Genomic DNA, 20,216 nt, shown 5'->3' with positions numbered 1-20,216 from the left:
TGGGAGTTTAAAATTACATTTTAAATACAAACATTTTTACATATAAACATTTTTCAAAACTGGTGAGTATCAGTCTTGAATGATTGCAGGTAAGTTCAGATTTCCCATCATTTTTTAGTCTTGGGTCTTTACAATGAGCAAACATTAAGGCTGTATACAGTGTTAGGCATATAAAATCAGAAAATAAAGATGTAACATACTAAGTGTATCACGTTGCCAGGAATAAAAACCCATGGAAGCTGCATGTGGTACCGCTCAGAGAGAGTGCCAGTTCAGCCAAATAATGAAACCAAAAAGAAAGCAGGAATCCACAAAGTGAAGTGGCAGATTCTGACTGTAAAATGAATGTATGTAATCATACTGTCTCATATAAATAATCAATAAACTTTCAATTAAAATATTTACAATGAAGATGTATAGCAAAGAAATTCTGGCAGCTGACCACAGTTCATTTTCAAAAAACATTTAGGACTCTCTGCTTAGACAAGGAAAGCGGGACTTAGGACTTCAGAGAATGTGAAGTATAGCATCAGAGAAAATCTATTATGTCTTCAAGGACAAATTCTGCTCTGTTTAGAGAAAGGACAAAGAAACTAAAACCTACAGGATCAGGCCTGGTTCTGCTCTGTTTGGCTTGACACTACCCAGCTATGCAGCCAAAAAAACATGCACAATAAATGCTGCCTTTAAATAAATGCTGCGTTTAGACAGTTAAAGGGTGCAAGAGGGAAATGCTTCAGAAGGGAAACTGAGGGGGAAAGAGCTGAGAAAGTAAGCCTACAAAGGCAGAAGGACTGAACAAGAAACAAATATTGTAAATGAGCCAATGTCAAATACATATTACATGAAAGAGAAACAGAAGCTGTGGGAATCTTAAGCAGGGAAGATTTCAGACTGCAGGGTTAAGTCTAAATGCCAGAAGACATGGCTGCAGCATATCTAAATAGCTTGTTTGATAAAGAGATGGCTTAACTGAAGCACCATTTCCCAGTCCTTGGCTGATAAACAACAGGAACTCAGAGGCAGAGCAAAACAGGTCAAAAGAGGCCAACAAGTACATATTTTACCCAAAGCCACAGCTTTCAAAATGTACTGAGAAATCTCTCCCATGACTTCTGCTCCTGGAGTCCATGCTTTTACTTGCATGTCCACAAATACCAGCTTGCCAAGCATCTGCAGCTACACTGACCTGGACTGCACTCCCTGCTTGACTTTTTCTCCCACTCCTCAACCTCAAGTCAAATAAACTAGCTCTGATAGTCAGCAGTCCCAGTTTCCAAATGCATCACCAGGTCTCAGCTCTTTCACCTCCTTGTTCTTCTGTGATTATCATGAGCATGTCCCTCCTAATCTTTTCACCAAGGCTATATATCAGCAGATTCTTTCCCAAGTTTCACTCTCTAAAACACAGATTCTTCTAGATTGCTAAAACTGTCACCCAGGCTCATAGCACTGTGCCTCTCAATTACGGCAATGCTCTCCCTCAGCCTGGACAAATGCAATCTGTCATCATTGCTATCCATTCAAAATACTGCTGTGAAATTCATCTCCTGAGCCCATCATCTGTCTGTGTCATTCTCACCTGTGCCTCCATCCATTGGATAAGCTTTCCCTACCTCATCAGTTATAGCTACTTACTTTGATTTCCAAGAAATTTCAAAGTCTAACTCATCACCCTTCAGCTCTCTCCAAGCATTTTCAGTCTGTATCCAAGAGCTTATTATGCTTGCCCTCTATGTCTGATTAGTTAAATGTGAGGATCTTTGTTCTTTCTGTGCCATATTTCTCTATAAACATCCCTGGATGAACAGCATGAGACAAATGAAAATACTACGTTCATTGCAGGATTAGAAGCAGTGAGATTCTGAACACAAAATTCTGTAACAGTAAAGCTGGGTAAATAATTTACAGCATGGAATTTATTTATCGTATTTTACTTAATTTTCTGTTTACAAAATGGTGCATTTGGTTTTCAGATGTGTCCACCAAATAATCTTTGCAAATCATTCTTGCCATGCTGCTTAAAAACAAGCAAATTTAAAAATGTATGTATTTAGGTCACATGATAAATTTCTGTAGCCTAGTTACACAAATATATCTTTGAGGTGGCCTGGGTACAAGTAGTGGTGATTAAGTATCTAAAATTGACTACCTGACAATAACTTATAAAATCATAATTGTTGTGGTGGTGATTATTCCTATGCATAAATATTCCTTCTTAGTGTTCTCAGAGGACTCAACCAACCTTCTCTGCAGTCAGATCATAGAGTTTTGCATACTTTATATCCTATTCCCATACAGCCGTAATTTTCAACAAAGGATATTCTGAATGCTTCAAAACAGCTGAAATGAATCACCTGGGAACACAGTGAGTGAACACACAGCATGTGAAGCAGGGTCACCAGGTATCCTCCTGGCTCTGGGTTAGAATTTCCTCAAGTCCTCTTCCTGAAGCTGGGTCATAATCCAGTGCAGCAACATTAGATTAACAAAAATTGAGATCACACTCACCATCTTTTCAAACAGCACCACCACAACAGTTTTCAAATTAGGGCTGGTACCTTCCACTGCATTCATGTCCCAAGATGGCCTTTGGCTTCTGAGCATTAGGAAAACAAACCCCTAAACCAGGAGCCCAAAACTTCTTTACAGTGTACTTGTTTACTTTGGTAAACTGCCCTACCAACCTTTAGCTATACCATTTTCAGTTTTATCTGTGGTACATGCTGTAGCTTTTCAGCCATGATTATTATTTGGATGGGTAGTAATTATTTTTCAATTCCTTTTAAAGTGCATTAAAGGCTAGAAATGAAAGGAGCAGGACATTTTTGAGACCTTTTTCTCTACAGCCTATCAACAAATACTATATTAAATAGTTTGAAAACTGTTAGTTTGCAAACCTCAGGCATGTAATAAAGTCAATATATAATTTTACAACCACATCTCCTTTCTCTTGTGCATTAACATATAAAAAGAGACTTGCTCTATTTCTTCTATCACAATATTAAAGGCATTCCATATACAAAACAGTCTGTAGGTTTCACAAGATAATTACACTGCTAATATCTTCAGTGCATTTATTAAATTCTACCTCCGCCTTTTTTTCACTCAAATACATACTGGACACCAAATCCATTTAAGAGAAGTGGAGATGAGTTCTCTAAGAGTTCTCTAATGGGACCAGCATGTGTGACATTTCCTTTAGAGCATGGCACACCTGCACCATGTCCCATTCATTACGTTTACTATGCATAGACATCTGCTGTCCTCTTCCTGTTTTTCAGTGGAAGTTGAAACTCCTTATAATAATGTTTTTTAGTGAATGCTCTGCTCCTCATGGAAAATTTATTTCTTTCAAGGGAAAGATAAATGCCTAAGCCCTGAACCATTCAAGTCAAAGGTGAATGCCTCTGAGGAGCTGAAGCCTGGCTTAGGATTCATCACTGTGCACTTCTTCATTGTTAGAACGCTGTGGCTGATGTGTCATTTAAAGGAAACCAGGCTATAATATAGGAGATGTGTATTTCTACAAGAAAATGGGAATATGAGACCAGTATTCCCATGGGAGTATCACGATGACCATTTCATATTCAAGCATTTGAGTTTCAATGGTCATATTTCAGATCTGGGTTTTTTTACATATAAAACAAAAATATTGCCTCCATATTTTTCTGAGGAAGGTCTGCAATTTATGAAGAAAGCTACTGGGATTTTTTTCTGCCTTCATTTCAGTTATGTTTTGCTAGGTTAGGACTTGAGCTGTTACCTTGTAGATGTCAAGGAATCCACACTGGTGGTCGAAGCGCGTGTAGAGCTCGTTGAGCATGCTGATGACCTGCATGGGCGTGCACTGGGCACAGATGGCAGTGAAGCCAACAATGTCCGAGAAGAGCATGGTCACATCATCGAACTTCCTGGCCTGAACCTGCTGCCCCTGCCACAACTGCTGAGCCACCTCTTCGGGGAAAATAGAAATAAGGAGATCTACTGTCTTCTTTTTCTCCTCTTCCAGAGCTTGGTGCGTACATTCTAGCGTTGCCTTCAGCTTATCCATTCGTTTTTTCAAGCCATCCTGTGCCTTTGCTTGCTCCCCAACCAGTATGACATCACGAGTAGCATCATGGATAGGTATGTCCGAGAGATGGAGGCCTCGGCCCATCAGCTCATCCAGCTTGTCCACACAGGGGGAACCCAGAAACAATATAGAGTTTGATTCTGGCACATGAATCATTTGTCCTTTAATTTCCATCACCTGTAAAACAAAAAGAAAGAGTTTAGACAAGAGGGAAAATCAACTTATAGATGTGGATCCTCATTCTACTTCCTCTGTCTTTTCAGCTAAAACAATTAACTGTAGCCTTTTATACAGAAGCCTTTTGCACTCACCTACTCAAGTAATGAGACTCTCAGTCTGCTCACTAAATTGAGTCAGAAAACAAACTAAATTGACACAAAAGTATTCCCAAATCAGATGTTGGATTTTGTTTGTACCCAATTAAATAAGAAAGCAATAATATGTATTCTCAGAGTGCTGTCTAAATAATGCTCCTGGATGTACCTGGACTTACAAGCAAATTTCTGAGTTGTTCTTTCTCTGTTACTTAGCTATAAATTAGAAAAAGCAAAAAAGGGAAGAGAAATTGCAACTGTCTGAAAGCAGGTTAGTGAAATGAAGTGCCTTCTGTTCTTGTTCAGCAAAATATCTAATACAAGTCAATTGTGGCCATTTTATGGAGGAATCAAATAAAAATAGATGTGAAAAACAGCTCTGTAAAATAACAAATGGCATGGAAATATCATACTAGTCCTCCTGTTTCCTGTTTTCCTTCTCATACATGCAGACTCAGTTAGAATCTACAGATTTCTTGGTAACAGAGCTTCATCCAATTTGTATTTGTGGAATAGCAGAAGGTACAGTAGGGAAGGAGCATCAGGTGGTTCATCACACTGGTTGATAGCTTTTGCATTAGCCTGTTAGATGTCTAGATGTTTTGAGCACTGTCCAAGGGTGGATATCACTGAGGCCGTGGATTGTCACCTCTTGCTCCATGATGGCAGTCAAGCACAAAACTGCCAGACTGAAATGGACACTGAAAACTAAATTAAATCAGACAAACTGCATCTCTTTGTAAACACAGCTTGCCATAGCCTCTGTAATGAAAAACAACTCCATTAATGTTTCCCTTCCAGAACTGCACAAAGACCAGGGCAATAATGTGCAAGGTGATCTAGAAATGCCCACAGACCTTACCCTGAGGATCTCACAATCAATACAGGCACAACATACAAACCTTGTGCACTTAAGCAGTGTTAGGCACCATAATGCCTTGTATCTGTGTTTTCTATTCCACATAATATCTTAAAATGAAAAGGCCTCCTCCAGTGACCATTTCTTTCATCATGTAGCCATTTGCTTGCTGTCACATTATTCACTTATCATTTAATCCTCCTTCCATCCATAATCCTACCAAGCAAAATAGAAAAACCTCCATCAGGGAATCCAGAGGTGTCTGTAATAATGATGTGATTTAAGTGTCCAGTGGTCTGAAAGCTCCTGCTGAGGTGACAGGTAATCCTACATGGTACTTCCATGTCTGGGGGAGATTTAAGGAAGCACCTCTTTCTATCAGTTGTTTTTACATAAGGTTTACATAATATTTTTATACATAATGCTGTCATTGTAAACTCTATGGCAACATGAGAACTGAGCCTATCCTGTCCCTATTGCCCTCTGCCTTCTCTGCTAGCAACCTAACATTCAGCTCCTGATGTCAGCCAGGGAACTCAGCAAGTGAAAATAATAAATGCAAGTCATTAAAATTGTCAAATTTTCTAATTTATTTTCCTGCACACCTACTAATATTTACATTCCTAAGCCTTGCTTCTTCAGCTTCACTCCAGGACATTCATCTCAGTGAGAAAGCCAGTCAGCAAACTGCATGAGCTGATTTAATGCTCCATGGCTAAGTGCTCTTTTTCTACTTTTGAAACATGGCTCCCTGGGAAATAGGATGCTTTCTGCATGCATGCAGCCTCTTGCTTCCAAAAGGGCACATGCAAAATTGTTTTAACTCCGAAGTACAAGTTGCCAAATATGAAATACATGGTACAGCATTTCTAAATTCTCTTCCTATTTTGTTCCCCTGTGCCGGAGAGTTTTCTGTTTGTTGATTTTCACTCTTGTGCAAAATAAAAGTATCTCATATTGCCTCTTCCATCACTTCCTCACATGAATCTTCCATCTCCAGGTGAAAACAGGGTGTTTTCAGCTCAGAAGGATAGAGAGAGTGTGACCACAGATCCTGGCTGAGCCAGCCTAGCCTGGGCTTGAGCTGCATGTCAGCAAGGCAAGGCACCTGGCTTGGAGGTGTGTTTCTCCTGTTAACCTGCTGTGAGACTAGAAGAAAATCAATGCATCCCCCTGTGCTCCCACTTCGCCTCTGTCAATTTGAGGTGTTAAACTCTTTGATGTGATCACTGTCTGTGTTAATATATTGTGCCAACTTTCCCCGGGTGGACTTTTCTCAGGAAACACTGACTGTGTAAATAATGTACAAAATAGGCACTCTGGAGTCCTCTGCTCTGCTTCTGGGTAACCTCAGGCAGATTATCAATCCTGACTTCTTATGTGGCCTTTTAGCACAGCAGGAACAATGCTATTGACCACCCTGTAAGACACTTGGAGACTTATGTGTGAAAAGCAATAAAAGACACACCATCCTGTAAAATGCCTAACTACTAATAACCAAGTGAGCTGCCCTCTGCTTCCACAAGGTTGTTTCCAGAGCATTCTGAGAAATTTCTGCAAAGATATTCTCAGTACAAAACTGATTAGCTTCCTAAAACTGTCAAAGGTTCCGTGATATTTCAGCTTTATCCCCTAAATTATCACGTGTTCTGTTTAACAGGAATCGTTGATGTTTCCTATCACTTCTTTCATGTTTCATTAGTGACTTTGTCGTCCTGCTCTCTCTTGATGACTGATGAATGTTTTAGAAAATGGCCTGCCAGTCTCTTCAAGTTGCCAAATCAGGGAACAGGACAGCAGAAAAAAACCTGCTCCAGATTTCCTGGGGCAAAACACTAAGGTCTTGTAAAGAACAACAGTAGAGAAGAGTTAAGACTGCATCACTCTTATCAGCTTTTGCAGAGCCCTTTTCTTCCCAAAGAAGTTTCAGAGATGAAACGGACATTTTCTAGCAGACTTCAGTCTGCAACTGTGATCCAGCAGGACCTCCATCTATTTTCTTTGATTTTTCTATGCTTCTTATATTATTCTTTTTTATCTAAAAACATAGCTGATGTTACACGGTATCAGGTTTGCCTGAAGCTTGCCATAGTAAGTCACACTTCTGGGCACCTCCCCAAAGCTGGACAGCTTTACACCTGGACGATAAGCCTACAGGCAAGCAGGATGGCATCATCCATCTTCCTTGTAAGCAGGGAAAGATAGAAACATTTCTGTCATCAGTTTTATTTCATTACTGCTACATTTCATTGCCTTCCTGTCTCTTTAATTATATTCTCACTGAATAAAATGAGACTAATTCTACCATTTTCAGAGGACATTCCACTGATTTACAGTGGTGCAAGAGAACATTTTGAAAAGAGCAATTATATATATCATATTTTACAGTCTAATGTTGCAGTGAAATGACAGCGCAGCCTAAGTAGCTCTGGGATGAAAAACAAAAACCCTGTCACTGAAAGAAAGGGAGCAAATGGTTCCTGATTCCAGGGAACTCTTTCAGTGTCTCTCCCCAAAGACCCAGTTGAGAAATACTGACAGATTCTAAAGGTGCTTTTTGGGAACATGGAGAGTCTCCCACTGAGCAGCGCACCACCAGCTCCTTCATTAGGTACACAATATCCAATATGCACAACCTCTGCATACTCTGGATGCAAGCCACCCCAGGAACAAAAAGCTTATGAATCAAATGCCAACTCCACTGCCTAATCTTTAAGGAAAAGCACAGGGAAAAGTTTCATGGGTTGTACTGAGGGATGACACTACTCCATACAAAGATGTGTGTTTCGGAATAGTGATTGAGAGAAGGTGTACACATCTCCTCAAAAAAGATTAAGGAAATACAGGATGGTATCCCTGAGAAATAACTGGGGGATTGAAAAGGACTTGCCTTCTAATTGGCCAGACCTTTTCTGCAGCCTCTGCAATCCACAAATTTCAATGGAGCTGCTCCTTTGATTTTGATCAGTGCATAAACCCTCCCAAACTGTGATTACAGTCTTCTTTTTTTTTTAGTTTTATTAATTGGGATTAGGTTAGAAACTTACAGTGCTAGGCCACACTTTCATACACAGTTGCACATCCATGCTTGATTTTATACAATGGACAAGTTCAGTCAGAGAAAACAAAGCTGCTTCTTTATCAGGCTCATAGTTATTTAGAGGATGGAAAGACTGGGGCAAAATCAGCTTGAACCTGAACACCGTCACCATCATAATTTCCAGGTACAAAGAGTTTAGGGTGACTTTCAGAAAGGAGGTCCAGCTGCTAACCTAAATTTTAAAACAACTGGACTTCTCTGAATGTCCTATAGGATACATGGCAGTGCCTCAGGAACATTTACAGCAAGGTATTTCATAACATCTGAGGAGTTAGAGGCTTAGCGGATTTTGTGAACACTGGACAAAACAGTACAGTTACAACAGTACACTTGCAGAAAGAAATGCAATGACTTTCTTGCTATGTTTCCATGACAGATCTAGAAGGGCTGAAAGTATGACACATTGGAATTAAAAAAAATGCCTTAAATAGGAAAAATGGGCTAAAGCTGGAATTCAAAATAAGGGCAATAAATATATTTAGATAGAAATAAATGCAAAAAGTACAGGCAGGCTAACTGTTCCTGAGAAGATGGCCCAGAGTGCACAGAGTGGAACAAATGAATGTAAGCCAACATGGCATGCTGTCATGTAGAAATAAAACACCATACAGGACTACGTAAACAAAAAATACAGTTTGCAAAACACCAGAAGTTATCTTTATACTGTGACCACCAATTTTCACACCCCAGAAGGGCAAATCTGTCCCTTTTAAAGTATAACAAAAAGGTGGATCAATTGGAGAATCTGGTGAAAAGCAATGAAGGCAATGGAAGGTCTAAAAAATATGACCTACAAAAAAAATTTGAAAACATTTGATGATTTGCCCCAAAGATGAAAAATCTGAGTGTGGGCATATGAAAAAAACACTTTGTGCCAATGTAAAGAGGTCAAACACAAATCCTGTGGCAAAAGCTTCCCTGGTGGACAGCAAATTGAACATGGTCCATCAAAGACTAGAAGTACTCTGGGCTCTGGAAGGAGGAATGCTGTAGCTGGTGGAGGGAAGTGATCCTTCCCTTCTGCTCAGAACTGGTGAGGCCACACCTGGGGTCCTGTGTCCAGTTCTGGGATCCACAGTACAGGAGACACATGGACATGCTGGACAGTGTCCAGAAAAGGTCAACAAAGATGATAGGAACCTGGGACATTCTTCCCTATGAAGAAAGGCTGAGAGAGCTGGGACTGTTTAACCTGGAGATGAGAAGGCTCAGGACGATCTTATCCATGTACATAAGTACTCGAAGGGATCAGGGATGACAGAGCAAGATCTTTCCAGTGGTGCCCAGGACCAGAGGCCATAGACATAAACTAGCCAAAGGAGGCTCCCTCTGAACAGCAGAGAACACTTGTTTTATACACCAAGCAGTGCTACAGGTTGGCTGCAGAGATTGTGCAGATTCCATCCTTGAAGATACTCAAAAGCCACATGGATGTGGTCCTGGGAAACTGACTCTAGGTGGCTCTGCTTGAGCAAGTTGAATCAGATGACCTCCACTGGTTCCTTCCAACCTCGGTCTATGAAATGAACAAAAACTAAAAAGCTAAAATTGAAAAAAAATAGTTTAATGTGGGATGTTCTTGTATTCATAGGGAGAGTGAGAAAAGAAACATCATTGGTGAGGAGTTGGATTATGGTGAGAAGTTGGATTGTGCATTTGATTTGTGAGACCTGTCAAAGGTGATCAATCTGTCTGGAAAGCAGAGGAATGAACCAGTGACTTAACAGAAATTCAGGTGGAAACAGGAAGGAGAGACATCGTAGGGTATCATTTTGTATTCAAACAAAAACTACACAAGTTAGTTCTGGGATAATTAATGTAGTGTCAGTGTGGAATTCATTGCTTCAGTCAGTTTATGACTCTTTCTACAGGCAACAACAGAAACAGGTGCTTCTGGAATAAAAGTTGCATGATCTATGTGACACATCTAAGTCATGGTCAAATGTGTCATGCCCCATGTGTAGACATACTTACATTTCTCTGCTGTGAAGGGAGCACAAGGCTGGGACATACATGCCTGTACTGGTCAAGTCTACGTCCTATCAGAATAAACTTAATTCATAGGAGTGAATGTACTGCTGTGCACTGAAAGGTACCTAAATGCCAATATGTCAAGCACTTTAAGGGAAATATGAGTTCTCAATTGTTCTAACAAATTTCTATTTTAAATGCTCCAAAACTCAATTCAATTAAATGAAGGCTTGGTAAGCCTGTAAAATTAGTGCTGCTCTGTGGCTGGCTGACCACGAGATAGGCAAAGCATGACTTTGACCCTTAAGACAGAACAATAAACAGCTATTAAAACCTCTCCAATACTCCTGCTCTGCTTGTAGAGTGGGGTAAGTCAGAGCCACAGCAAGCAGAACTAGCTGTGGAGAAAGATTCATAAAAATAAGAAAAAAATCTTATTCTAATGAAACCCTGATTTGCTATTTTTTCTGTAGACAAAAATAACAAAATATCATCTTCCATTACACCCATGTTTTATTTAAAAAGATAAATACATATCATCTCCACAGAAATGAAAAATAACTTTTCAGTCGATGCCTGATACAATTGAATAAACTAGATAAGGTTTGCTCAGCACAACTCAGGATGTGCTTGGCTTCTTGTGAAATTGCAACTCTCAGCATTTGCTTACAAGTTTGTATTTCCAGCTCACTGCATTGTCAAAAGAATATTATTCCACACAGCAGCAAAGTGACTGTAAAAAATTTCTCACTATTTATAGCAAACCCTGGAGTGTTTCATAACATGCAACAGCCTTCAGAGCAAAGGGACCAAATGTAAGATTTTCTGTATGTCATAGATACCTCATAAACCCAGACTGGCAGCAAAATATTGTACCTTTAAGAAATCCAAAATTTTGGTGGGAATACATTCATTTTCTATAATGTAAAAGAGAGAGAAAGTGATAATGAAAGAAACATTGATATCTTTCAGTTGTTAACTTGGACTTCTAAAATAACTTCTTGGTATGAGAAGAGCAAGTGTGGCAGATTAAAAGCAAACAAGTTAGGGTTAGATAGGATCTGCTCCACAAGAAGCATAGGTATGCATGACATATCAAAAGCATGGAGCCACCTGCAAGGACATGTGAAATGGGGAAAGGAGAAGAGGTAATGAGATGACTCTATCCTTAACACATTAGTTGCCAAACCAACTAGAGAAACAAAAAGCAACAGTGGATTCCACTTGAAACAGGTCAAGACGATATACAGTTTATCTTTTCCTGCTTCAAGACACAGAAATTGCTTTTAAGAAGGTACTCCTGCTACATGGATAAGTGCAAGATAAATCTAGCCCTGTGGAATAAAAACAATGGGAAAATAATTTCTTCAAAGGAACATCTATCTACACAAGACAGCAAAGAGTCAGAATTCAACCCTATGTGCTCCTTGATCAGCTTCCCTTACAGATGCTCTCAAGCAGAGGAGTGGGTGAACTCAACAGGGCAGACAGGCAGAATATGGCATGGGCAACACCACAAGAAGAAATTCACCAGTGTTCCCAAGAGAATTTCAAAATCCCTTTGAATATCAACACACCGAGAACAGACTGAATGTTTTTTCCATGAACAAATAACTTCATATACTTAAACACAACCTGTGTGAGTCCCAAAGGCCCCATTGGCCTGTCAGTCCCTGTCCAGCTTCCAGGACACCCCTGGCCCTGCCCAGGGCCATGCACCCCACACCAGCCCCCTGGGCTGTCAGTCCTGCCTCAGCCATGCTCTCAAAGCCCTGCCCTGCCCTCCCTGGCCATGGGCCCATCCAAGGGCCCGAGTTCCAGCCCAATATCAGTCTTTCCCCATCCCCAACCCCAGGGAGGTCCCAGTGCTGGTGCTGGGCTGCCCTCACATTCCCAGTCTGGGTGCCTGGGACACGTCCTGGCTGCCAGGTGCTGCCCCTCCAGCCTACAGACTCCCACAGCTCCTGGCACACTGAGTACCCTGAGAGCATCCAGAAAACATTTTACCTGAAACACCTATCAACCAGTTAGCATCTGGACAATGGTCTTGGCCATACGGTTTAGTTTTAGGTAGTCCTGTGAGAAGCAGGGAGTAGGACTTGAGGAACCTTATGGGTCCCTTTCAACTCAAGATATTCTATGATTTTGTGGTTTTCATTTTACTGCAAAATCTATTTCATTCCCTAAGATTGTTTTCAGGTTGCACACACCTTGATTAGCATGCTATAGTTTTACATTTCAACAATACATGTCTCTCTATTAAAAGCCAGGATACTCTGTGCAGATATTCAGCTGCCCATCTTACTCCAACAACTCAAAGCTAAAAATATGCAGTATCAGTGTTTAAAAAGTCTGCTTTGGTCAGGAGCAGAGGAGTGGAAACAATTTTCAGAGACACACTCATTTGTTTAGAATTACAGAATCCTAGAATAGCTTAGGCCGGAAGGGGCAGTAAAGATCATCAAGTTCCAACCCCCCACCGCCACCACAGGCAGGGACATCTTCCTCTAGACCATCTTATTCAGGGCCCCTTCCAGCCTGGCCTTGGGGAATTCCAGGGCCAGGGCATCCACAGCCACTGTGGGCAACAAGCTCAAGATCTGTGAACTGTGAAAGTGGTGGTAGCAATAACATGCTCCAAGCCACACACTTGCATTAATTTCCTATTTCAACCAAAGCAAAATGCATTTTGTACTTATGATCCCACCACAGTTTAATTACAACAGATCAATCAAAGTAGAAGGGAAATTTTCCATATTTAATATTCTCTATGAAAGATATCAATTTCCAATTAATTTTTGTTAAACACCTGGTTTAAAAAAAAGTTACATACATTTAAATAATCAAATCTCTAATTATCTCATGCCTGGGAAAACCTTTATAACTGACAAATACTATGTGTCAGCTTGTTAAAGACAGATATTTTTTATTTATTTCTATCAATGTCAACCAAGCAAAATTATGGAGGAATGTGTCAGTACACTGAAGGGAGTGTGGATGTTGCCATTTTCCACAGTGTTGTTACTTGCTGAATTAGTTCTTACTGTCTTTGGCCCAAGATTTGTGCGGGTGGATGAATCAGTCTTTCACCTAATCCTTCCCCTAGGACTCTTCACCTCCTGTCAAGAGCTTCTCCTCTGGACGAGATCTGTCCCAGCTGCCTGAGATGTCCTACTAGCAGGAAGTACTCTTACTTATGTGATATTTCTTGCTAAGTGCTTTTCTCTCTCAGATTCAGGTTCACTTGTTTCTTTGTGGAAATTGGTTCTTCGCAAAAAGCAGTGAAATGGTTAAATAAGTGCATATGTTTATTCATGAAAACAGTAGGCAAGGAGCAGCAGAAGCAGCATTCCCCTTTGATCTGTGAGAACAGATATATATAGCAACCATTAGGAGATATCACATTTCACCACCAACCTAGGTATTTAAAAATTCCTCTGATTAAAAGATCTCTTAGCCCATGCACTAGCTAGCCTGCAGAATTTTTCAACTTCAGGACTTTCAGAATCTGACTCTTTCCCGAATTCATCTTAAGTATATAAATCTGCTCGAAATTCCTGCCAGCACCACACCAAGGAAGCTGATGAGAATTGGAGTCCTCTGTTGGTATTTTTACTTTGCTTTGATTTTTATTACCCCATATATCAAGTACTTTTGCAGCTTTGACAAAAGGCTTTATCATTAGAATTTGATATTGGGATTAATCAATTCTGCTCTCCTGGCGCAGTATAAATTTTCAGAACATGAGGAGAAGAAATTTCTTCTTTTCCCAGTCCAATAATTCTTAAGTTAGTTATAATAAGAAAAACCCATTCTACCTCTCACTGAAGTCACTGTAAATATATCAAGCTGATTTTAGTGAGAACTGCACCAGGCCTTTAAAATTATACTTTCTCTGTATTTCTTAAAAAGGTTGAATTTCTTTTAGAGTGTTCAACATAATCCACCCATCATTAAGAGACCTTTCATCCATAACCTGCTGTAAGCAGCATATTTGAGAGGTACCAGTAAAAGACAGTCTCCTTTTGGAGTCTCTTACACGCTGCATTAATGAATTTGGGAAGAATGCATTGGCCTGGTTTAGTAGCCTCAGGTTAGGGGTGTCATTTTCCACAAAGCACTTATTTTACAACACATCAAGAAATGAAAAGCAAATGAAAACATTAAAATGCCTTTGATTTAACTATAAATAGGACATAGTGTGAGAAGGAACAGTCAGATGTAATGAATATTCACATTTCTTGCTCATTAAAATATCTGTTTAGCTTAAATTTTCTTCACTACATCTAACTGACTTTTCCTTGATATGGTAGTAAAGAAAACAAAACAAAAAAAAAAGTTGAAGGTGATATTTTGAAACCAAAGCACAATCATTCTCTATTGCCTTGACTTTTCTAGCATAAATTGAAGAATGCATTTAAGCAAGTTGCTACTCCCCATTGCTGCATGGGAGCCACCAAAGCCTGGAGGGAGTGTGGTGGGATGAGGCAAGTGTGAGTGTGGAATTGGGAGACCCAGCCTTTACAGCAAAGAAGGACAACAGAAGTGATCTGTTGTCTAAAAATACTGAGAACTGCTGCCTCATGAAGCTCCCCACTCAGCTTGCAGATTCCTCCTGCCCCTGGACACCCCAGGGGAGCTTTGCACAGCTTCTCAGGACTGTCTGTGTTGGGCAGATAACAGCCAGCCAGCCCCAGAAATGGCAGGGCTGCCCCAGCGGTGCTCTGCCTCAGCTGAAGCACCCCGACAAGGAGCAGAAATATTTGCTCAGGCACAGCATGAGGCTAACACAGCCACCTTGCTGCTGGAACATGGCCAGCTCACCCAGGACAGGCTCAGTGGAGCTAATGAAAAGCTGTCTGTACACACATCCACAGGATCAACCCTAACCAATTCATAACCAATGCAAATACTGACCTGCAGCTAATTTGGAGATGGGAATTCCCTAAAGAGCAGAGCATTTGATGAGCCTTCCCATGTTCAGCATTTTGACTCCAACAATTCTTTTGAGAATTAAAGCCTTTAAGCCTAAAATCTGTACCTCAGAAGTCAGTTTTAAGATCTAGACACCTTTCAAAATTTCACATTTCAGATATTTACTCCCTTTGCAAGAGTCAGCAGGAGGGGAAGAGGCAGGGAATTCAAGAGTGGTTAAGCCCAAGAAGAAGCAGCAGGGAAGGGTTTAAGATTTGGTTATACTTATCATTATCCTACTCTGATTTGATTAGTAATAAATTAAACTAATTTCCCCAAGTCAAGTCTGTTCTGGCCCTGGCAGTAATTGATGAGTGATCTCTCCCTGTCTCCTCATGTTGACCCACAACTTTCTCTCCCCCGCAGCTGAGGAGGGGGCCCTGCCTAAAGTCTCCCATGAAAATGGTCTTATGAGAAGAGCCAAAAAGAAAACATTCTCTTTGTGGAAATTAGTTCACCTTATTTTCTTCAGGTTTGACCTGTAAATCTTCATCCTTTTCAGCTAAAACTGTGAACTAAGTTTTATTGAGCATCTATAATACATGTGTCTTCAGTAGCTGTTCTGCATTTTCATTTATTTGGGTTTACATGGTCTGTCATTGACTCCTGTACTTCATTTACAAGCACAGGCTCTCATAAATGCTCTCTTCCTTCTGCACAAGTGAGGATCTACTTGGATTCAACAAGCAGTAAGAACTGGTGTAATCACACACAGCTGTGTATTACATGGAAATTATTTTGCACTGATACCAGATATGGCTAGAGTGCTGTCATATCCTATAACATGTAGATTTTTCCAACACATTACACTGGAAATCCTCTATTCTCTGAATATTAGCAGTTTACATTTTGTAGTACTCAAATTAACACAAACACAAAATCAAGGAATCTCTCCCTAGTTTTCATATATAACTTGCAATATTTGGCTAGACATGGTGTCCTCCAGAATGCTTAATTTTTGTAATTGCATTATTTTTCATAAAATTTTAATAAAGTATTAACACTATAGAGAACAATTAAAGGAATATTAAATGTTATTGCATTATCAGGCTGATGATTATATGAAATAAAACACTGTATTAAGAATACAGAATATTGGACTTCTCAAGTGTGATCATATGATTTTTTTATAAAGTTAAAATAAATTAAACTAATTCTCTCAAATACTGTGTTCTTGCACAATATTCCACAATAATAATAATAATAATAATTTTTTTAAAAGACAGTAAAATTTAGCAGTCTTTAATCACACTGTAACAGTCTTGATTTAAATCAATGGCATTATACATAGATCAGTCAATTCCTTAAAAATAAGAAACTATTCTTATATCTGTTGCGGAAGTAAGAGAAAATGATGATGATTACCGAGCTTCAGGTAAGAAGAAATGACACAGAAAAGCAGACTGATGATTGCCTATTTCTCTGCTAAGAGACAAATTTTCTCTAAAGATAGTATGAGATCTTTTGTTTAAACAAATTTTCCAATTGCTTTCAAAACACATGGCTCTCCAGAAGGGATGCTCTTGAGCTGGAGCAATGAAAAGGCATAATCTGAAATCATTTGGAATTAATGGAGAGGCTGTTTTTGACAGCAGCACACTCCAGGACACAGGCTCACAAATAAGTGGAAAATCCCTCCTTTCTAAAATGATCAAAATAGGTTCCCCTTTTATTGCAGCACACAAAACATTCTAGCTTATATCTATCAGTACATACAAGGGTATGTTGCATCAGTGGAAATAAATGGAAAGTCTGGCACAAACAACTCTCTGATGACATTTGTGATTTGTCAGTCATACCTAAACAGTGTAACTAGCCATTTTCCCCAATTTCTTCCCACACATGTTTGTGAAAGGAAATAACACCCTTTGCTCAACAGGCAAAAAAATAAGATATTATTTATGAAAAGTCATTATGATGTATTAGTGAGTTGTGAAAAGATGGAAGAATTAAACTTCTTTCTTTCCTTTCTGCTTTGGTTAATGGCCCTTCAGTCAATTGAAAACACCATTGTATTTCATACACAATAACCTAACTGAAGTATGTTAAATGATCACAGATTACCAAGGCATTTCATTGCTTTGAAGCCCCCAGAATAAAAATCCTGACACGGTGAAATAAATGGATAAACAGCCAACTTAACTATGCAGAGATCTCCACTGCAGCTTTGTCCCATGCTCTGAAATTATACACTATTTGAACATGGATGACCATTTATATAAAATATATTCTCTAGTGATTGCAAAGTTTCACAACATTTTAATGCTCATATTTCACAAGAGCAGATAATGATTGAAGTCAGGAGAAAAATGAAATCAAAGCTCATTCTAGAAAAGCTTTCCAGACATCAGTTTCCATATGTTGTCTTGCTCACTTCACATCACCACATGCCTAAATTCTGCAAAGATCAATCAAATCTCAGTTTCATGTGTGTAAATCAACAACATCAGGAAAACTGTCTCTGACTCACACAAAAAAAAATTACAACAACATTTGCTGTCTCACAGTGCCTTAACATTTAATCTGTTATATCAGGACATTCTCATTATAGAACTTAAAATTTCTGATTTTGTATTAAAATCAGATCACACAGTAAATGAAACATTTTGGATAAGCAAGATTGTTCCAAATATTTTAGTTTCTAACAGAATAAATCTTCCAGAAATAAACCTAGCAGTAAAATTAATCAGTGAAACAACCTGCAATTTTTTTTTCTTCTGGAATGAGACTTCAAACTGGCAATATATCTGAGGAATGTATATTAAACATTACTGTTTTTCCTAGTTGGTGACAGTTTCATATGCAGAGCTGTTGCAGGCACACAGTTCCAGTGAAGCTGACTTTAGCAAGCTCTTCAGCCACCCTCAAAAACAGTCCCTTCCCTAAGGTAAGACTGGGAGATGCACTCTTAATAGCTACAGAAGACACTGACAGTAGCTGATCAAAAACACCCTAGCAAAATATCTTTTTGTGTCAGGAAATGAAAATTCAAGGAAAGAGACATATTTCACAGGTATACATTACTTAAGCCAAACGATAAAACAAAATATGTATCCGTGTGGACTCAAATTCAAAACTCCTCAATCCTACAATGACTAAATAAAGTGATTAAATATAGAAGTTATGGTTTTATTGAAACAGGCACTTTCAATCAAAAAAGATGGTAAGCCTGCATAACTTGTAGGAATATCTCTTACTATAAACAGATGAAAAAATTATATTTTCAGATATATCAAACACTATCAGATTTGGGACAAGAAGAATAGAAAAATCTCTGTCCTGATGCAACCCAGCAGATGTCTAAAAATCCATTTCAGATGAATAGTGGGCATACCTTTCCACTGAATATTCGTTATCAAACCCAGCTGGCATTCCGCTAACAGAGACTGATTCTTTTGCTTAGGTTAAGTAATGCCAAAGTGATTTCCCCCTCTTTGTCTTCATTTTGACTTCTGTACACCTCCCCAGGTAACATCAGAGCATATTTTTCTTAGTTAGACCCGCAAACACGACATGCTGTGTTTTCTCACGCTGATGCAGCTGTGCTATTACTCTCATTAAACAACCAATTCCATGAACAGCCTGTATTTGGCAAACAGCATCAGCTTCACACATTTCCTGATTAGCCAGGCTCAATTCCTTGCAAAAGTAATGATTTACCTATGCTTATTCATACATTAGCCTTGGAATAGAAGGGGTTCTTTTCAGAAGGAAGTTAATAATGTACTTTTTCCTGGCACTGTGAAAACACCACAATTACAGCACTAGATTTGCTGTGTTAGTCTAATCTATGGTCCTCTATTCTCCTGCCCCCTGCCTGCTGCTGACCAGCACTAGAAAGAATGACCAGGGCTGCTGATGTACTTTGTGCCCAAGAGACATGTTTGCTTTTATGGGGGTTTTTCAAGTGATTTTGGGGGTTGTTTGGTTTTGCTGTTGTGGGGCTTTTTTTCCCTGAGAGCTATCTTAAAGAAGTCTAAGCAGCTGCTGCTTGAGGTGAGGAGGAAGAGAACAGGATTCCAAACTGACCTAGCTAGAAAGCCAAATAGCCCCACATGGGATGCTAACAACAAAGTCACCCTGGGAGCTCAGAGTCAGCAAAAGCAGAACTTCTCTCCTATTTTAGCAGCTTTGCTGTGAGAAGTTCTAGGCTTTGTTCCAACACAGCCAATTTCTGGTGTTCTGTAATCTGTTTTTTACTTAGCCACTAATTCCTTTCTCTTTCTTATAAATAGAGACAGAAAACTCTTTGATGGGATGACTGGCATTAGTCTTTGTTCTACAGTGGGAGTAAAAAGTTTTAATGCCTCCAGAGAATGTGGTTTCATCTTTTTGCTTACTGAATTTTCCAGGTGATCTGGGGCAAATTTCCAAGCATCTTCTCTCTCATCATACTTACTGGTAATCAACAACAATCTGCCATTTGTATATTTCTGGAAAAAACATCTTTAATCTGGAAAGGGAGCCTGCTTTTCTAATACAGTTAGACATCATACTTGTCTCTAGCCTATTTCCATACTTGTTCTCCTTCTTCCACATCATACAAAATAAATGGTAGCTCTTAAACCTAACAAAATAAGACTAAGAACTAAGTAAGAGCGCAAGGCTATTTATTGTAATCTCTTAAAATCTGATTTTAACATTGATTATTTTTTCCTTTTCTTTATTTCTTCTCCTTAGTAAATTCTGTCTTTTGTCATAAGCTTTGGCTAGTGATTTCAGGAAACATCATGTTTTCATTTTCAGGAGTACAAATGTAAAGTAATTGCCACTGCAGTAATCCAGCTTATTCAAAATGTGCAGCAATACAATAAAGCAGTACTTGATTTACAGCTGCTTCCACAAATTGACAGTTTACTGGCATCAAACTTGATGCTTTATCATTTCTTCATGCAAAAGCCAGAACAAACAGCTTTTTTTCAC

General features: G+C 39.3%; 1 protein-coding gene across 1 annotated transcript in view; it reads right to left on the bottom strand.

The window, feature by feature from the left end:
- GUCY1A2 (guanylate cyclase 1 soluble subunit alpha 2) overlaps window positions 1–20,216 on the bottom strand; it is a 136,448-nt gene that overhangs the window by 56,402 nt on the left and 59,830 nt on the right. The window contains exon 5 of the mRNA XM_058019172.1: window positions 3,767–4,252. Coding sequence (XP_057875155.1) covers window positions 3,767–4,252 — 486 coding nt within the window. The remainder of the gene's footprint in view (window positions 1–3,766; window positions 4,253–20,216) is intronic.

Source organism: Melospiza georgiana, chromosome 2, assembly GCF_028018845.1.
Source record: "Melospiza georgiana isolate bMelGeo1 chromosome 2, bMelGeo1.pri, whole genome shotgun sequence".
NCBI lineage: Eukaryota > Metazoa > Chordata > Aves > Passeriformes > Passerellidae > Melospiza > Melospiza georgiana.
The sequence above is the reverse complement of the archived record's forward strand: the minus strand, read 5'-3'. Positions and strand labels throughout refer to the sequence as shown.